Genomic DNA, 18,979 nt, shown 5'->3' with positions numbered 1-18,979 from the left:
GATCTAACCCATGATTAATGGGCAGACATGATGTTGCAGAAAGAAAGAGAGAGAGAGAAGTAGTGAGGGGGAGATGGTAATGGTTCGAACATTAGGCACGAGTGGTGCGGAAGTGTAGCGATCTGTTGGCTCCTCCTCTTAGCACAGAGGGACCTGACTAATCGTCAACCAATAGAAAACAACCTAAAGATGGATCTCACCTCCATACTTTCTATTACTTTGATGATGCCAGCAGGCTGTGGTTTATCTTTTAAAAAAGATAATTACAGGAGCCGACGAGAGAGATTGATCTAGCTATTGAACCGGTTTAATCTCCCGGGTTTCTGTTTTCTTTAGGGCTGACATTTCCACTGATGTCCAAATGATGGCGTGGTGCCAAAGAGCTCTTGTGACCCTCTGTGGTTTCCGAGGAAACTGCATCCTCTGCGGGACTGGGAGGCAGGCGTGCTATATTGCGTACTCAAAGTGCTTTTACGCACTTGATGTGTGTTTCAATGGTTGGCTCGCTTATGGCTTGATTTCGATGGCTATCAAGATTTTAAAAAAACCTCTTAGGAGTTATTTCTATTTTGTAGTAACCAAAAGGTCAAATGTACATTCAAGATTGTTATCGATAAAGCCAATAAATGCGGCTTGATTTTCAGCCACAAAGTATTGACATGCATATCAGAAAATGTAATTTAAAAGAGCAGTAAAGAACTAAACGATGTTGGAGGAATATCAAACCAAGTAATAATAGACTCACAGACACATATTTCATTTCATTGTTTCTATTATGAAACATTTAAGAGAAGAAAATGTAAAGCTATTCACATTTGAAAAAACAAACAAACATAAATCCCTGTAAATAACAACCTGAAGGTGCCAACATTTATTTTTTTAATTAATTAATTTGAACGTCTTTTAGTGCTTTATGGAACAACTTATCTCGATTATAAATACCTGAAATGATGTCATGTGTTCTGATGTATATATTAAAAAAACAGTATCAAAGGAAAGCAGGATCTTTGAAAATTAAAAGATGTAAAACTTTCTTTAGATCTGACTTCATTTCTAACTCAACTCGTAGCCCAAACCTCCCCTCAGCGTTAGAGGGTGGGTGTGTGTGGTTCTGCTGGATTTAAACATCAGTTACTAGACATCCATCCGACTTTAGAAGTTCGCTGAGGGGACTGGATGCCTGCAGGGCCAAGCCGTCCGGGATGCCGCCTGATAATGACAAGGGGGAAAGTTTGGCAACATTTCTAGATTCATTGACTAACTGTTTGAGCAACTACACATTAAACACAACTAATGATTTCATGACAGAAGGAAAATAAAAAGCAAAGAACATGAACTTTGTCAGGTTGGTTGTTAAATAATTGCGTGTTGCCTCCCTTACCTCCTCCTGCAGCAGGGTTTCCACACCTTAGACAGCAGCGTGGTTTTGATCGCAGCGCACCCTCTGATGTACAGGATGGGAGTCAGGCACGCAGTAACTCGGGGCATTACGCGTAGAGGATCAGTGCCTTCATTCGTAAAAGTATAACATTTGGAACCAATCAAATTACAGGCCGTGACATGACAGAATATGGGGAGCCAAGTACATAAGAAAAATGCAGCCACCACCAATATCAGATATACCGAGGAGCGCTTGTTGTCTCTGTCGTCAGAGGGGGGTTCTCTCTCCAACTGAAACTTGGCTATGATGAACAGTCTGATATTCAGCCCTATCATTATGATCACTGTGAATATGTTCGCCACAAATGAGCCAATGCTCGTGATCCTCTTGGCCACTGTGACCGTGACTAGGTTTTGAACAGCCACTATCATAAAAGCATAGACCCAGTATGAGCTGATGACGAGCAGGGTTCTGTTTCTGGTCATGCGCTTTGAGTATTTAAAAGGTGCTGTCACCGCGTGGTATCTGTCTGCCTGCGCGGCCAGGATCGCCATGTAAGACAGGCCGAGAAATGTGGGTACGATGTAGAAAGTTCCCATAGGGGAGTTAAATGTATCTTTTACATCCAGAACACCCACATAATAATAAGAAACACCAGTGCAGATGTCGCTGAAGCAAGTGCTCAGCATGTACATGAAGCGGTTCTCGTTACGCAGTGCTCCGTTTAGCATGATGGACAAAAACACAGACACATTGAGGAAAATGATGCTCGCAGCCAAGAGAATGTTGAAAAGAAACGTCAACACGTTGCCAAAGCTCGTTAGTGGAAGCACAGGCGACAAAACCCAGCTACTGTTAACCATCGGAGCGGAAATCGTGTGCGTAATGAAGGAGTTCAGGTCCACATGCCACAGCGCAGACAGTCAGAGCAGCTGTGTAACTGTACAGCTGAGAAGCGCATCCTCTGCTCTGATTTATGGAGGAAGAGCAATGAAGCATGCAGATCACTTTAATTCCCCTGGACAACAAGTCAACAAACGAAAAAAACATCCACGCCATCAGTAAACTTAGCTCAGTAAACTAAAATAATCCGTGCGTAGTTCTGTCAAAGTACTCGCCCATTTCAGTGCTATTTATATAGGATTCTTAGAACATAAGATATTCTTTGTGTGTTAAATGGTAAGGCTGAAATTAATCTTAGATCTTATTTGTTCAATAAAATACACTTTGCAATCAATTACAACTATCCGCACATTATAACACATCTAATATCACAAATTATAACGTTTTCGTTAGACGAGGTTGCCATTGTTGGAATGTGATCTCATTCAAGTAGAATAAATAAACATCGATAGATAGATAGATAGATAGATAGATAGATAGATAGATAGATAGATAGATAGATAGATAGATAGATAGATAGATAGATAGATAGATAGATAGATAGATAGATAGATAGATAGATAGATAGGTAGGTAGGTAGGTAGGTAGGAAGGTAGGTAGGATGATTGTCAGTCTGAGAAAGTGTGTGATTAAAAATAAAAATACGTTAAAAATAATAAGTTTTTGATTATGTCCATTTTGACAGTCAATGTGTTAGGCGATCAATCATTGATATATGTTATATACACTGTGAATATTAAATTAAAAAGGAAGAAAGAAATTAAAAAAGGAAGGCAACAGAACTACGAGCATCAGAAAACAGAAGTCTATGCCCACAGTTAAACTATGGCGTTTTCCGCCCTCTAGTGGCAAAAAAATGCATTATTTTTTGTCAGATATTGAGGTTGAAAAGTTTTACTAATGAGAGAATGCTACTGTACCCAGTGGAGAGGTAGATAATGTACACCGGTAGTACAGCATTATAAAGTAGAACATCTACAATTGAGTATTTTCTCTTTGTAAAATGGACTTTCAAGTCATCATTTATAATCGGTTTGAAAACTTTTAGAACACGCCGTTTTATTAAATGTATTCAGATTGAATGATAATGTCGTGTTTGTCGTGCATTCTTATCATATATCATTATCGTTTGACAGCCCGAGTGTAAAGTAATGAAAGATTTAAGAGAAAGTTAAATTTTTTTAAGAAAGTATTTAGACTGAAGGTGGAAGAGCTTTTGCTATGCAAAGAAGTTTACAGTGAAGACTTAAACAATTCAACCTGACAACTCAGTGTCGATCATTGTAATTGTTTTTGTCAGCTTCTGATTTTAGGCCTTATTTCTCCTTTGTCCACCCCTCTCTGGCATGCGTCAGTTATGCCTAGTATTGTCATTTGTTTATGCTCAAATGTCTGTCCTCTGGGGATCCAAAGTTTTCCGTAACCTCTGAGATCTTCCTTCTATAAAAACAATGAGTGCTCGTCTCGTGGCGGAGCCTCAGGATGCTCCTCAACGATACCATCCCTCTGTCGGTAGACTTTGACAGTCCGGAGGATTTCGTCATCTTCATCTTCCACATCCTGTTTGCCACTAGCTCCGCGCTCGTCGCCGGCTCGGTGGTCATCGGGATCTCCTCCACGCGCTCCCTGCGAGGTCAAAACCGGTTTATCTTCATGCTGAACACGAGCATCAGTGACACTCTGACCGGCTTCTCGGTCTACTACCTCGGCCTCTTTGACGTCCAGGAGGGTTATCCCTCCAGAAACGGGACGTATTACATTTTACCCTCATTTCTAGGTGTCAATGTGCTGACCTTCCTCTTTGCTCAGTTTGATAGATACTTCGCTGTGTGCCATCCATTCTTTTACAACCGCTACATAACGAGGTCTCTGGTGATCGGAATCTGTGCGTTTTGCTGGATGTACACATACACGATCCTGACAGTGCAGAACATGGTGCCCATTTCAAAAGCGGCGCAGATAAACGCGTTTGGTGTGATGACTCTGCAGATTATAGTTCTCGTTAAAGTGTTAATGACTATTAAATTATACATCATTGCCAGGAGCCACCTGGTGAGAGAGGCGCCTAGTGCGGAGAGAGACAACAAAAAGGAGTCTCTGCGCATCATTGTTTTTGTGGTTATCTGTTTCTTGGCTCTGTGGTGTCCTTCTTTTGTTAACATTATAGTCAGACAGCTGACAAGGAAAGGTCTGAGGTTTAGAAATGAGGCCACTAACCTGTTCGCCATCATGGCGCGCCTGAACGCACTGGTCACCCCAGCTCTGTACATCTGGGGCAGCCCGGCGCTGCGCGAGGCCGTGTGGAGGACGGTGTGGAGGAGGCTGTGCTGCCAGAGAAGGGCCAGGTGAGACTATGTCCCAACTCTTTTTTGGATTTGAACTTAACTGTTTTCCCCTTGTACAGTATTTAAAACAAAGTGAGACGCTTGCGTGTACATTTTGTCTGTGATGGAATCGTTTTAAACATGTTACATGACATAAACATGGTATTAATTCTCTCTCCCCCCACCCTCTATCTTTTTCAGAATCGATTTCACGTTACACGGAGTCACAAACAAACGATAGCCCCATGTCACAGCACGTGGCAGACGAGAGAACATGTGGTCTAAACAGTTTTGAAAGACTGTGATCCCTCATTACCGCGTTTGACTTTAAAAATGTCTGGAGAAATGAATTATGGACTGTGTTTGAGATTTATAGGAGGGCAGAAAAGTCAAAAAGAAAAATGCCTCACATTTCAGTTTGGGACATGTAATTGAAATCGATGCAATGTTTCACATGACCCCTTTAACACATGAAATATATTCACTTTCATGTTCAGACTGCTTATCTTGCACATTTCGAACAGCATATGGAAATGGCCTTTGTCCAGGTGTTCTCATTGCAGGTAATATGAGCCTGTCTGTTGTTGTTGTTGTTGTTGTTGTTTCATTAATTCGACGTGACAAGTCATCGCACCACTTTGCTTTCATTTGAGATTTAGTTTCTGACTTGATTGTAAGGCGTGGTGACTCTTCAATGAGAGGGACAGTGTGGCCTTCTCTCCCCTTCTCTCTGCTGCTTCATGGCCAGAGATGTTAGCCAGAAATAATTCATTTACCTTTTTTAAACATTTTCTGAAGGCTACATTTTATAATAATGGATTACTAAACAGAAGAACAGATTCAGCTTTATGTTGAACAATATCTGTGACACTTTGACAGGCTTCTCGGTTTATTTTTCTGGGCCTTCTTGATGTACAGGAGGGGTATCCGTCAAGAAATGGTACTTATAATGTGTTACCTTCTCTCCTTGTGGTGAATATATTGAAATAATTAATTTACCTTTTTTAACCATTTTCTTAAGGCTACATTTTATAATAATGCATTACTAAACAGATGGTATTTTTCTCATTTACTTTTACATGATCCTGTTTGAATGTTTTTGCTTTTATGAAGTACTCAATCTTTGTTTCACTGTAAACTGCACTCTGTTACCGAGTTGGCAAGCTTGTAAGTGTGTGAATGTTTTCTAAAATACACATAAACTAAGAATACATTAACAAAATCCCTAAAGTGGGAAGGGGTTAAGACGCAAATATACAATCTTAGAAAATGTGGTAGACTTAAAGCTTCAAATGTTCATTCATGTGAGAGCACAACATGTAAAACAAGGTAGAATGCTCACTCGTAAAATACTCTGTGGTCACTTGATATGTATTCGCTCATGATTGGAAAGGACATTAAACACCTATAACATATTTAACGTTGCTCGTCGTGGATTCAGGACCAAGGACAGCGAAGCATCTTAGCGTATCTGGACCACAGATCTGGACGCTGATGATTAAGGTCGCTAACGTAACCATGCAGGTTCAGGACTTCGGTCAGCTCCTTGTTCTGTTGGTATACCTTCTCAAATTGACCCTGATTAATCCGATTTATGGTTACAATTGTATCTGTATAGTTTATGCCCAGCTCACTGGTTAGGTGACTAAACATCTGTTTTGAAGCGGGTTTTTTTCTGGGGGAAAACTTCCGATAGACTATCTAAAAATATATAATGAAATAACGTTAAGTGATTGTTTTTTTTTTGTTTTTTTTTAATAAAGGTTAAAAACACGTGATTTCATTACAGGCCCTTTCCCAGGAAGTAATTGCAGGTTGCAAGGCCCTGGAATCGTTCCCAATGGCCTGTAAATAATTTATGCAACAAACCCCATCTCCCAGAAATAAGGTTTATGTGAACAATGTGCAAAAGCAATTTTTAAAGAGTAAACAATAAAAATGTTTTATCGACGATATAACAAGAAATGCAGTCTTTTTTATTTTAAAACTGGGCCATTGAAAAACGTTGATTGTGAAAAGGAATATAAAAAAATACTAAAGAATTATTGTCCCCCCCCCCCCCCCCCCCCCCATTATGTCATTGTCGTTGTTTAGAAATAATGCAATTACAGTTAGATGCAATGTAACATGAGACCATAATATTTATATACGTTTTTGTTCACAAAGCGACATTTTGATTGGTAAGCGTTAATGTTACTCTTCCTAAAAAAAAACAAAAAAACATTTTAAACATTTCTCACAACTAAGAGAACAAATACAATCATCAGAATAAGATCGACAGTCTTCGTGTCATATGTGATGGAAGTCCCTTAAACCCGACTAACCATGGGGAATTAAATCGTTTTCGAGATGAATAACTTCCCTTTAAAGGATTGAAACACAAATAAATATCGCATGGTCTGCACAAAAGAAGAACAATATTTCAACTGTATGTTATAAGATTGGCGGGATGATGTGGTATACATTCACTTGCTCATGATTTATACCGACATCATCCTGTAGATTACCGTATTGCTTTATGATTAATGTTTTGTCAGGGGACACAGGGCGAGGTATACATAAACATATTGTAAGGGGACAAAACGTAGCCCGAACCATGTCTTAGTCTCCACAAATAGCAGAAAGGAGTACGATTTTAATTATCAAACGCCTTTTTCTATAAGGTCAAATGCTTTGCATGAGTGCAGTTAATAATTAATCTTGTGAATTATTTAGCAGATTATTTTCTTGATGAACTTGTTGGTTGCTTTGTTTGAACAGCATTGTTTTTTTCCCCAATTTCTTGATGATCAGTCCCATGCATAACATGAAAATATACATGGGAAGAATTATTAAAAGAAAAGCTGAGAGTCTGTAAGTGTGAGGATGTTGATTGATTGATTGTTGGTTAAATTAAATGACTGATCGTTTATTATGAAGAAAAACAACATGTTGCCCATCATTTTAATGGGCAGAAACCAATCACATGATCAGAATTAAATACTAATTTTCTGCAGATGAATAGTGAATGAATTGTTTTAGAGAACCCCCCCCCCCCCCCAAAGGCATTAGTTCATTACAATCCCAAGAGTACAAGGCCGGTGACATCAAGCTACTGGAGCTCTTATAAAAAAATGTTTGCACTTAAGAAGCACATTCGCATGAACAATGCTCCTCTCCAACACCACAGACTCTCTGACAGGAGGAGTGCCTCTCTCGGTGACCTTCGACAATCCAGAGGATTATTTCATCTTTATTTTCCAGATTTTATTTGCTACCACCACTGTTCTTGTGGCCGGAACAGTTGTTATCGGCATCTTGGCCACTAAAGAGCTGCGCCTCCAGAACAGATTCATCTTTATGCTGAACACTAGTATCTGTGACACTTTGACAGGCTTCTCGGTTTATTATCTGGGCCTGTTTGATGTACAGGAGGGGTATCCGTCGAGAAATGGTACTTATAATGTGTTACCTTCTCTCCTTGGGGTGAATATACTGATATTTTTGTTCGCTCAATTTGACCGTTATTTTGCTGTGTGCCATCCATTCATCTACAGCCGCTTCATTACGAGACACTTTGTGATTGGCATCAATATTTACTGCTGGGTTTATAGTTTCGCCCACTTGCTCGCCAGGAATTTGTTGCCCGTTTCCAAATCGATTCAACTCTATGTGTTCAGCATTGTCTTCTTTCAACTGATTGTGCTCACTAAAGTGGTCATGACGATTAAATTGTATTTTGTGGCCAGATTTCAGCTTGAGAGAGACCCTCCGAGCGCAGAAAAGGAAAGCAAAAAGGAATCGCTGAGAATCATCGTGTTTGTTGTCATAAGCTTCTTGGTGCTGTGGTGCCCTTCCTTCGTAAATATCATCATCAGATTTGTGTCAGGGAGAGGACTGACGTTCAGGAACGAAGCCACCAATGTGTTCGCCATCATGGCTCGTTTAAACGCGGTGTGCACCCCATCTGTGTACATCTGGGGGAGTCCGGCTCTGAGGGAAGCCACAGTGAGGACAGTGTGGGGCAGAGCGTGTCCACGGTGCAAGAAGAGGTATGCAAAACTCACTATCATGTTGGATGTTTCTATACATACACACGTTGATTGTTATCAATCGATGCATCCACTGTTTATTTAAATTGTCTATTTTCCCGTTCTTCAGAGTTGGCTCCTTCCATGGTAGGGGAGATACCAAGACTGCATGGAAATAACCAGAAAACCCAGTTCAGCACGTTACTCTAAACTGTATGTGTCGGTCTCCACTCTCTATCCCTCTCTTCCTCTATGTCTATGAAGCTCTCTGAAAAATGCGTTTCAAGGATTCCCTAAAAAAAGAAGAAGTTTCTTTGTCAGTTTTTAAGCAATATTTCCTTAAAGTGAAAGCTAGTGTTTCATCTGATATGTTTACCGAATCAGCTGAACATGTTCTGACAACGATCCCGAGATAATCCTGTTAAATATGTCACTTGCGTAAAAAGTATCCGGGAGTTACTAAAGTCAGAGTAAGCCTCAAATTAAAAGAAATGTCAAATCAAGCTGAAAATGTGCGGGGAAATAGTTGTAACATATTATAGAGAACATGCATGTGCTGTGATTGTGAGTCGGGGTAGGGGTTGGCAAAGTGGGACTGCTAAGCAGGAGACTTCTCATCAGGTGTACAGTCCATGGTGAGATAATTGGACCCCAGTCTGGTCAACAAGGTTGTATCATTACAGTTTGTGTATATGAGGACATGTGCCACATAATCTGTACATTTCTCTACCCAAACTCCGTAGTGCACCTAGTCGCTGTCTATGGCATGTGGTGCTGAATCTAATGCCTTTTATTCTTTACAGAGCGCTGTATTGAGCACGTGGGTAACGAAAAGTCTCATTTTCAACAGTCGTGTTGTCGGCTATCGTGTTTGTTATCGTGTTTGTAGGTCAAACTAATAACATTTCCGCACAGACTTACTAAAGATGCTGCGTGGAAACGATCCGGTATTTATTCGAGTCCGAGGTCAACAATACTTTTTGTAAACTAAATGGAAGGGAATAATATTTTAAAATTAATTGTAAACATCCACAAGTTACCAAAGCATATCAAAGGCAAAAATATATATAACTTCATTTTGGTTGTTTATGGTTGTTCCCTTCATTATTTTGTAAATGGCAAATAAAGAACATACATGTTACACAGACCTCACTTTTTAGTATGCAGTCATATCTGTGGAGCAGAGAGTTCAGGTAGGTGATTTATTAGTGTAGTGGCCCTCAAGTCAACACATTTGGACAGACCTTTACCATAATCTTGTGTTAAAGAAAATAGTTCATGTGATATATAAAAATGTGTTAAAATGTTTATTGTCAAATTTTTATTATTCTTAATGACTTATTTAACTATATCATGGCAGAAGGAAACTTTATTATCTGGTAAGAACGTTTTTACTTACAGATCACTTCTTTAACCCTTACATACAGCGCTATAATGTTCAAACAAGTCACAAGCGTTTTGTATTTTCAAAAAAAAAAGATACTTTTATGAGAAGAAAATAAAACCATCAGCTGCCTTAAACTTTGTGCTTCTTAGTGTGTGAAGATTTGGAGAACATCAATGTATGCGGTTTATTAAAGAAAAGTATCGTAGTTCTATAAGCGGTGCTATTTTCACTTGAACCGGTTTGACTACAGGAGTTGCTAGGTTCAGTGTCTCATTTTTAAAATACAAATACTGTTTAACATTTTGTTTAAGACTTCCTGGTCTGTAGCAGTGAAAGGGCAGTTGTAAACATTAACCCGACTGCTCTGGTGTTTGTAGCATTTCAAACGTTTTTATACTCTACACTCCAGTCCATGTGTCACTCTTGTTGATCATCCGTACGGTCATAGCATGAAGCCTCTTCCAGAAGCTCTCTGAAGAATAGAAAATACTGTGTCACTATCCCCACAAATATTGCCAGAAACATACTTATTTCCTGGAGGATTCCCGGGGATAATGTTATCTCTTTCCTAGCCCATCTTTCATCATCAACATTGTAAAATGTAGACAAAAACAACTTTCAGGAAAAAGTTAAATGGTTGATTTTATGGTCAAGTTTCCTCAATGACTCAGGGAAGTGAGATTTGTGTATTCATGTGAAATGAACAAGTTCAATCATAATTTCAAATAAATATTGTAAAGAAATGTTTTCTTTCTGCAAAGTTCAACTTAAGGTATTGATGTACTAAGGGCTACAGTGCTGAATGATTCTTTTAGTAAAACACATTTTCATGAAAATACACCAGACAGGATGTTAAAATATCCTCAAATTCCAGCTCAAATCGTGATTGGTCATGCACCTTTTAGAGTTATGAAGGACTGAAAATGTCATTGAAATGTTAAGATGACATAAGCATGCTCTAATACATACAACGGCCTTAGTGATTACATAACCATGTGTGCATGGTCTTAAAGCTGTATAGCTGTTGAAGAGATGAAACTTTAGAACTTCAAACAAAGACTTACGATTCATTTTGCACAAAACATCATTATTTATTTACCATGTAGAAAGTCAGTTTTCATCAGTGCTCAACCACCTTGAAGTTCATGCAAATGAGAACATTTTCTTTTTGTGCATTTTACAGTGAGATGACTTTCCTGGTGTTGTGTAATAGTTTTAAAAAGTGTATGATTCAAGGCCTTTTTTCCTTCCATTCCCATAGTGGCCTACGCAATGGTTTTCTAAGCTTGACCATAGAAAACAACTGGTGCATTCCAGGTTTCATATCTGATATTAACCACCTTTCCACGTCACTTTACAAACGTTTGAATCCTTAAATTCAGTGGCACAACATAAATACATTTTTTAAATTACAAGTGTGTGTCTTGCCGAGTTTGTATGTCTTTACTTTGACCAATGGCTATGTCAACACTGTTTGGATACAATTAAAAGGTTTGCTCTGCCTGTCTGTGGCTGTGTGTTTAATGCTGATATTATCATGTGTAAATCTTATCGGTTCAGCACCAGTGCACACACATTTTGTCACAACCATCGAGGGGCTTTCCAGGAGGCTGTGAGTGTATTCAAAACGGACAAGATATGCACTGATAACGTAATGTTCACCAAGTAGAGAAGTGGATCAAGTTGTGGGTGTGCGTTGTTTTCTACCACAGTGTCCATGGGGGCTGCTTCAATGGGAACGAGGCCAAAGAGGAAACATTGACAGGAATGGAAATTACAGCCCACGGCAGTGCTTGTCTCTGAAGAGTTCGTCTGATCATCATCCTAGAGTAAAAAAAAAAAAAAGTTTTTAATGTCAAAACATGTTTGTCATTACTCATATACAGTACAAACTACAAAAGGCCCCAGTCTTACCCATCACGTCCCAGTAAGAATAAAGCCGGTATGCTTGGTTTGGCAGTGCTTCCATCAGTGACCATATCAAGGTATTGACTGTCATTGTCCACTGCATTATCAGCTATAAGAACAGCTTTGCCTCCTGCTTCCTCCACATTTCTGGCCTTTTGAACAAAGGAGCAACCTCTAGAAAGCACAAAAAAACAAAAACAAAGAGAAATGTGAAAAAAAAACAAATTTTAATGTGCCATTCAACACGAATAATCTGTGGTTAGTGGGACTCTCAGAAAAAGAATTGTCCTGTAGATAACAAGTGCAAGTTGCCTCACCTGCAAATTACCTTCATACACCATAAATCTATTATGAAGTTTGTAAGAAGCCAAAGAGAGTCTCCTGCTGCTTGTTCACCATTGCCCAACCCTTGTTATTTTTAAATGCCACGCACACAATATTTCACCTCTATAAGAGTAGGCAGACAGCCAGTGTGGCCAGAGAAAACCTTGTATGTGTGCACGATAGTGGTCAACAAATGTCATAACTATGATTCTGTCTTTGTTGAGTGGTCAGGTCGGATTGATAAATGGCTCCATCCAAGCATGTTCACATGATCTACTATTGTGCTGAAACAATAAGGTGAATAGACATGATGCATACCCTCTTTCCACCAGGATTACTTGTCCTCGAATAATTTCTCTGTCCTCCAGGTCTGCACAGCCATCTGCAGGGTCTGCAGGCACAAGAAAAATCTCATCATAAGAGGACGCCTGAAAACAAAAGGAGAGAAGAGGATTGTGATTGGGTGCATAGTATTTATTTTTCAGAAGTTTGAGAATCATTTCACCAATATAATACTTACAAAAGTTCCTCCAAAGTCTTTAGCAGGTGCTGCACTGAAAATGTAGCCTATTTCCTCTGGACTGATGACCCGGAAGTAAAGCAATTCATTGATCCCAAGACCTATGGTGCAGACAAATAAAAAAAGAGCTCAGCTAGCTTACCTCCAAGGTGTGAATTTATTAATACCGTCGGTAGGAAGTCAGTGTGTGACTGAAGGAGAATGACACCAAATACTCTCAACTTGACTTCAAATTTAAAAAAAAAGCAAGATCATTTGTCTGCCTACATTAAGCTGAATGAGGCGCTCAGTCACATCAGCTTGTAACTAAGGTGACACTTGCCCCTCGCGCGCTCACCTGACGTGCAACTGAGCTGCATCAAAACGTCCCAGAGGAACAGCAACAAAGCCGCTGTCAGAACAACCTTCGCCATCTTCAAGGCATTTGTAGAGCTCCTCGATTACACAGACGAAACGCCAGAGTGGCTCTTAATTGCGAGCGCTATTTGTCCATAAAAAGCTGCTGTTCTGTTTGACCACAACAGAGCTGCAAATTAGCAACCACTTCCGCACTTACTGAAGAGCGCATGCGCACATTGCAGAGCCGATTAACCTGCAAGTTGGCCGAGGGGGCTACTCGTATAAATAATAGACGATACATTTGTCACATAAATGCGTTTTCCCTCGAAAGGTGTCTGTTTTAGATACCTATTTAATTTAAAAGACATATAGGGGCCTACATTGTAAATTTATAAATTATAGCAAAATATCACACTTTAAAATGTTTCGCAGAATATGCACATTAAGGATTAAATGTGTCATAAGAGGTTAAAATAAGGTTGGATTGTCTCTTAAGTGTCTTAATGATTTTTTATTCATTTAAAACTTTTATGGCAAGGTGGAAAAAGCCATTCTTCAGTCCACAGGTGTGTGCTTTCAGAGACCTGTATCAGGGTGAACAGGCTGTTGTGTGGGTGGGATGAGTACTTGGTGAACCTCTGAGACTTCCTGCAGCACTAATGAGCACACGGTTGCTGCAGGCTGGGAAGATTACACAGTGATGTTCTTGGCCGTGTGCTTGTAATGCCGCCATACCAGGTAATGAAGAAGCATGCAGGAGGATCTCCATGGTGACCAAGTACAAGTCCCTGAGGATTTGGGAGCCTACAACCAACTATCAAGGAATAATTAACGATATATGGACATCCCTGAAGCCTCAAGTTTTTAAATACAAAAGAGGGACAAAAAGGCATGTTTTGATAATGAAAAAAAGTAATTTATTCAAAAACAAATATAAGTATTACAATTTTCAGTGTTGGTTCTGATTCATTTAGGTCATGATCAATTCAAAGCTTGATCCACATACAACTGACTTGGTCCTCAAAAAAGTCCAATCAAGTTTTTGGAATCAAGCTTTACATTGCAATATTCAGCTAACAGTTTTTAGAAATCAAGTTCAGTATCAAATAATAATTCAATCAGAAATATTCCAACCAAATATCTGGATTTTGCACACAAGCACCATTTCAGTTGAAACATCTTCTTACTGAGCTGTTGGGTTCTGTTTAACATTTCTTCCCCCATTCTTCCTCTTCTTCTTTCTGTCCTTGCAGTGGTCCAAGTACCCAGGTGGCAGTTCTGAACAGCAAGATTTTGTTCTGTTTTTGCATTTGCACAGCTTCTTTTGGCCTGTAATCACCTGAAATAAGTCAATGAAAAATCAGGAACTGCAATGATAGGACATTTTAAAAGGCATAGCTTTAAGCCATAAGCATATACCAGTTTATATTAGAAAGTTGTGGCTGTGATTGTGAATACCAAGGATGTCTGCAATTATAATATCAAAAAGCTACTAATAGTGTTATTAACTTCTGTAGCATGAAGGGTAATCTTTGCGAGTCTGCAGGTTAGGAACATCAGGTTTTTAACTTGTGAAATTAAGTTATAGCAAATTCTTTTTAGGATTTGGAGTAATCTAAGAAATGTAATGATTTATTTCGCTTAGCTTTTGTTACCTCCCCAGGTTTCAGTGAATAACTAGGGGCAAAAAGTATCTGAGTTTCAATTTATTTGTCATGTAAAACATGGCTGATTAAACTCTTGTTGTAGTTTGCAGTGTACTCACTATAATATTATTATATATTATATAATATAAAAACAGAAACATGAGCATAACAAACCGGCTGACAAAGACAGACAGAATTTCTAATTGTTGCCCTTACTTTCTTAGTTAAAGAATTTGCCATTGTTATTTTTCCCTTCAGTAACGGTTTCCAGGAATTCTTCACAAAAAAATTAAGGACATTTTTCTCTGCCAAAGCTAGATTATAGACATGAACACAAAATATGAGGAATTAATTTCTTAAAACCCACTGTTGCATTTACCAACAAATTAAAAACAGTTGAGAAGTATAATATATACAAGGTTAATAAGTGGGAAATAAAATAGCGTTCCATAGATTCAATAAAATACTTTTTTGCAAACCACATACCGTACTGACCTCTTCTCAAGTGTCAAAGCACTGATAGATAGTGGTAGTTTTAACATGTGACCTTACAAATTGTATCTGCTGCTTTGACCTGAACTCAGTTACCACCCAGAGAAAGGTTCAGTACACAGACTCAGTAAAATGGTTTCTAACTTTTTTCCACCCCCATTAAGACATCATGGTTGAGACTGTCATAGGTTTAAATGGGGATTTCTATAACTGTGATACACGTCATGAACAACACATGGAGAAAGAAGGAATATAAGGAAGGAAGTAAAAGCTTTGTTTAATGTTTTTTTTGTTTTTTTTTTGCACAGTGCCAAACCACCAAGTTCATAGAAAGACTAACACGTACACAGAAATAAGACGAACAAGAAACACAAGGTGTGAAATTCAGTGTAAAATTATACTGAGCTGGGCCAATTCATTTGTATATTTCACTTGTGATTCATTTAGTGACATTGATTCATTACGTTCATTGAATTTGAATGTGCAGAAAATCATGTATGAAAATTCAGGGAATGATTTTCTAAGATTTGGTCCTACAAAAATAATTTCTGTAAACTTAAGAAAATTAAGTAAGTTTATTGTTCAAGAAAAGGGAGTCTGTCAGTGTTTTTGTCATTTTACAAGCTCTCTATAATGGTGTTTGACTTTTTCATTTTCAATAAATAATAAATACTGTATATCTATACAAATAAATAGTTTGAGTCAAAAAAGAACTTGGGACTTCTTACTGAGCTTTTGGTGGGTGCTGTGTCCAGCAAGGTAAGCCATCAAAAAGCCCCGTAACAAACAGCAGGTGAGACAACACGAAGGCCATTGTACTACAGACATGTACAAAGAATGAAAGAGCAGGAGCAGACAGTTTTGTGAGCAATTACTCAGTGGGTTACATTTTTCCAGGGAGTCCACTGGCTCCAGGCGGAAAGCACTAGCGGGTCTCTTGAGCGAACCCTCAGCTTGCTGATCCTCTTTGGTATCAGAGGTGATGAAGAGAGTCCTGTCTAAAGCACAGACAGGTCACACAGTATAAATCTCAAGCGTAGACAAAGAGAAATTGCCCAATAGCATTTCAGTGCAAGTTTGTATTTACCATGCCATTATCTTTCAGCACATATTCAATCTGGTGCTCCAGACTGAAGAAGCTGTGAGGAGTTGACCAGCTGGAAGGAGGATCAATGGTCACATTTAGGTTCTGCTCCATCTCCTGACACCTGACGATTTGGGGACTATCGGGCTCAACTGGACCGAACAAAAATGAAGACAGAGAACCAAAACATTGGTTTGAATCTGGAACCTACACAGACAATGGTTTGAATTCACTCAATGCTTCTGCTGGATAAATCACATGTATTTCTTTTTAGACAAGATACTAATCTAAGGGACTAAGGGACTACAGACATTTGGGGTTTTTAAAAAAATTAAATATACATGTTTCAGTGTCAAGCTGTCACAAGTGTTTTTGTTATGTTTTGTAGAATTTATTTGATTTGATTTATGCCGAATTTATGTAGAAACAGTTTTCAATATGTTTGCTTTGAGTCATTTTACTGAACTCTTCTTTTGAGAGCAACACTTACGACCCCTTTTTCTAACTTTTAATTTCCTTCTACGCCAGAGTAAAAAGAAACCACCGACTTCTTTTGGGTCTTTGTACACAGCTCTGACAGAAATGTTTGCGGACGATGCAATCTACTGTTTAATCTTGCTCGATGTCTTAAATGTCACCCAGTTTCACTCAGCTTACTGATGTCTCTGAGATAAAATTGTGTGGTCCGCCTGAGGATGGAGAAGTCAGCAATGGCCTCAGCTGTGATAACGAGCATGGTGCTTTCCTCGGTGTACGGTGAGAGGGAGTGGGACACCTCAAACTGGAATGCCCCATCTGAGAGATCGTCGCTGTTGACCCAGTGACACAACCTATTACCGTCACTACTGCAGAGCAAGGAATAAAACAGAGAGAAATTTTGTGATGGTAAAGTCAAGTTCTATCTGCTTTTTGGTCTGTCTCTATGCCATAATGTGGTTTCTTTTATTGTATTTATTTGTTTTTTTTTTTTACCAGTCTTGACCAAGTCCAAGGCGCACTAATTCATATTCACTATTGGTCCAGGTACAGCTGAACACACAGTCATATGACTTTGCCCGGCAACTGAGATGAGAATCTGTAAAGAGAAACAATATGTGTGTAATTTGGAGTAACTTGTGCAGACCTCAAAAAGCAGCGAAAAATGTTACTGAATATACAATATTTTCATAACAGGTGCATCAAGCAGTCCCTGCACTGCATGCTAGTCTTTAAGAACTCTTAGTCTTAGTGACTAATTGTGGCATTTCCTCTATCGAAGATTGATGAATGAAAACAGAAACAAGTTTATCTTACCCATTTCCTCTTCCTCCTCGGCTTCAAGCAGCAGATAGGTGGATGATAGCATCTCCTCTCCTCTCCAGCAGCTGTACTCTCCCAATGTGGGAGTGTCTACTTCTGACACTGTCAGAATTGAGCTGTTCTGCTGGAAATAATCTTCTGAATCAACATCAATCACTTCCCCATCAAGCTTCCAAGTAATGTGTCCTGTAGTCTTTGTACTGCATGTAAGTGTGACTGGAGTTGAATCATTCCTTTTGGCGACCACAACTACAAAAAAATACAAAAAACAGATGCACACACAGAGAGCCCACATGGAAACATTCACAAACACTTCTATTCATAAAAGGTAACATTCAGGAATAATTGAAGATTTTAAATAATAAAATATGAGAAAACCGCAAGTCAGACGTACAATTTTCAGGAAACTGGCTGAGTCCATGTGCTCCTGAAAGGCTGATGAACAGAAGCCCAAATATCCACAGCGAAAAGGTCGTCTGGAAAGTGTAACAGCAAGTACAAAAAAAATCATTGGAGCTCATAAATGTCTTTCATATAAACGTAACAAAAAAAAAAATCACTCAATTTCCGAGAATAAATTTCAACTTCAATTCAGAGTCAAAATGAAAAATATGTCCAGGGGAAATTGCAACAAGTTGAAAGCTAATGCATTGTAGCTATAGAATTACACAGCTGGGAATTGACTCCATATTCTTTCATCTTATTCGTCGACACTCAGAAGTAATTTCTTACCATTTGGATGAAGTTAAACTGAATTGATGCCATAAAAGAAATCTGTAGCAGAGGTTCAATAGTAATTCTTCTGATGATTGTACGTTCCAACTGACAACTGACCATCATATTTATACCACTGCCTATGACATACATCATCGTCATCATCGCCTGTGTCAGATGTGTGAAAGAAACTGACAGCTAAGAGAGTAAGCTGAGAGATAATCTATAAACAGAGTTGGTGGTTAACACATTTTGTAATTTGCATATCACATTCGGCGAACAGATAAAGTTTCAAGTAAGGAACTATGAGATGTAGATATTAAGTGTAAAGTGTGGGTGGGCAGTGGGGTGGGGGGTTGCCCTCAGCCATTAACATGAGCATCCACGCAGGAACCAAAAACACATACACACATTTGACCCTCAGTCTTTGAAAGAACCTATGAGAACAAAAGAATCTAAATATCACAGCTTTGGAAATGAAAAATCAATGGAAATGTTACCTTCAACAGAAATCTTGGCTTCATCAACAGCTATTTTGATATATAAACAATTATTAAGTCTGTTTTAAGGTCAAATGAAAATATGTTGCTTGCATTGTACAAACATGAATTATTGCTATCTTTTGCATTCTAATATATATATATATAT

At 38.8% G+C, this 18,979-nt stretch overlaps 5 protein-coding genes across 6 annotated transcripts; 2 read left to right on the top strand and 3 right to left on the bottom strand.

Annotated features, from left to right (window-relative positions):
* Nucleotides 1-981: 981 nt before the first annotated feature.
* On the bottom strand, nt 982-2,244 carry LOC306833741 (uncharacterized protein; the record flags this gene model as incomplete). The annotated part of the gene is made up of 2 exons (XM_079359232.1): nt 982-1,209; nt 1,382-2,244. The coding sequence occupies 2 exons, from the start codon at nt 2,242-2,244 to the stop codon at nt 1,128-1,130; spliced, it is 945 nt and encodes a 314-aa protein (XP_079215358.1). The 3' UTR covers nt 982-1,127.
* A 1,522-nt stretch (nt 2,245-3,766) lies between these two features.
* Nucleotides 3,767-4,633, top strand: LOC306820034 (uncharacterized protein; the record flags this gene model as incomplete). Its single annotated transcript, XM_079337681.1, has 1 exon — nt 3,767-4,633. The coding sequence occupies one exon, from the start codon at nt 3,767-3,769 to the stop codon at nt 4,631-4,633; it is 867 nt and encodes a 288-aa protein (XP_079193807.1).
* Nucleotides 4,634-7,738: 3,105 nt separating this feature from the next.
* On the top strand, nt 7,739-8,941 carry LOC306836369 (uncharacterized protein). The gene has a single exon (XM_079363393.1). It carries the CDS (start codon nt 7,756-7,758, stop codon nt 8,722-8,724), a length of 969 nt encoding a protein of 322 aa, XP_079219519.1. The 5' UTR covers nt 7,739-7,755; the 3' UTR covers nt 8,725-8,941.
* A 1,376-nt stretch (nt 8,942-10,317) lies between these two features.
* On the bottom strand, nt 10,318-13,348 carry LOC306823415 (protease-associated domain-containing protein 1-like). Of its 2 annotated transcripts, XM_079342921.1 has the most exons (6): nt 13,095-13,348; nt 12,758-12,858; nt 12,556-12,665; nt 11,920-12,087; nt 11,713-11,829; nt 10,318-10,477 (listed from the first exon to the last, which is right to left on the bottom strand). In XM_079342921.1, coding segments are annotated over exons 1-6 (573 nt in total). In that variant the 5' UTR covers nt 13,171-13,348; the 3' UTR covers nt 10,318-10,476. The 2 variants fall into 2 exon arrangements, with proteins under 2 accessions (XP_079199047.1, XP_079199046.1); XM_079342920.1 differs by lacking the exon at nt 10,318-10,477 and having other exon boundaries at nt 11,578-11,829.
* An 864-nt stretch (nt 13,349-14,212) lies between these two features.
* Nucleotides 14,213-18,493, bottom strand: il12b2 (interleukin 12B 2; the record flags this gene model as incomplete). Its single annotated transcript, XM_079337568.1, has 8 exons — nt 14,213-14,435; nt 16,122-16,232; nt 16,322-16,470; nt 16,976-17,163; nt 17,291-17,441; nt 17,612-17,866; nt 18,012-18,093; nt 18,452-18,493. The coding sequence occupies 8 exons, from the start codon at nt 18,491-18,493 to the stop codon at nt 14,280-14,282; spliced, it is 1,134 nt and encodes a 377-aa protein (XP_079193694.1). The 3' UTR covers nt 14,213-14,279.
* Nucleotides 18,494-18,979: the final 486 nt, after the last annotated feature.

This window comes from Symphodus melops (genome assembly GCF_947650265.1).
Source record: "Symphodus melops genome assembly, chromosome: 1".
Taxonomy (NCBI): Eukaryota; Metazoa; Chordata; class Actinopteri; order Labriformes; family Labridae; genus Symphodus; species Symphodus melops.
This window is presented reverse-complemented; position numbering and strand designations above follow the sequence as displayed.

What these genes read in the sequence shown, in the direction of transcription:
- LOC306823415 (XM_079342920.1), bottom strand. Translation starts at nt 13,170, where the DNA reads ATGGCGAAGGTTGTTCTGACAGCGGCTTTGTTGCTGTTCCTCTGGGAC. An exon ending in GTAATCCTGGTGGAAAGAGG is followed by an intron (nt 12,088 to 12,555) that starts GTATGCATCATG and finishes TGTGCTTTCTAG; the next exon opens with AGGTTGCTCCTTTGTTCAAA. An exon ending in TTCTTACTGGGACGTGATGG is followed by an intron (nt 11,830 to 11,919) that starts GTAAGACTGGGG and finishes TTTTTACTCTAG; the next exon opens with GATGATGATCAGACGAACTC.
- LOC306836369 (XM_079363393.1), top strand. Translation starts at nt 7,756, where the DNA reads ATGCTCCTCTCCAACACCACAGACTCTCTGACAGGAGGAGTGCCTCTC.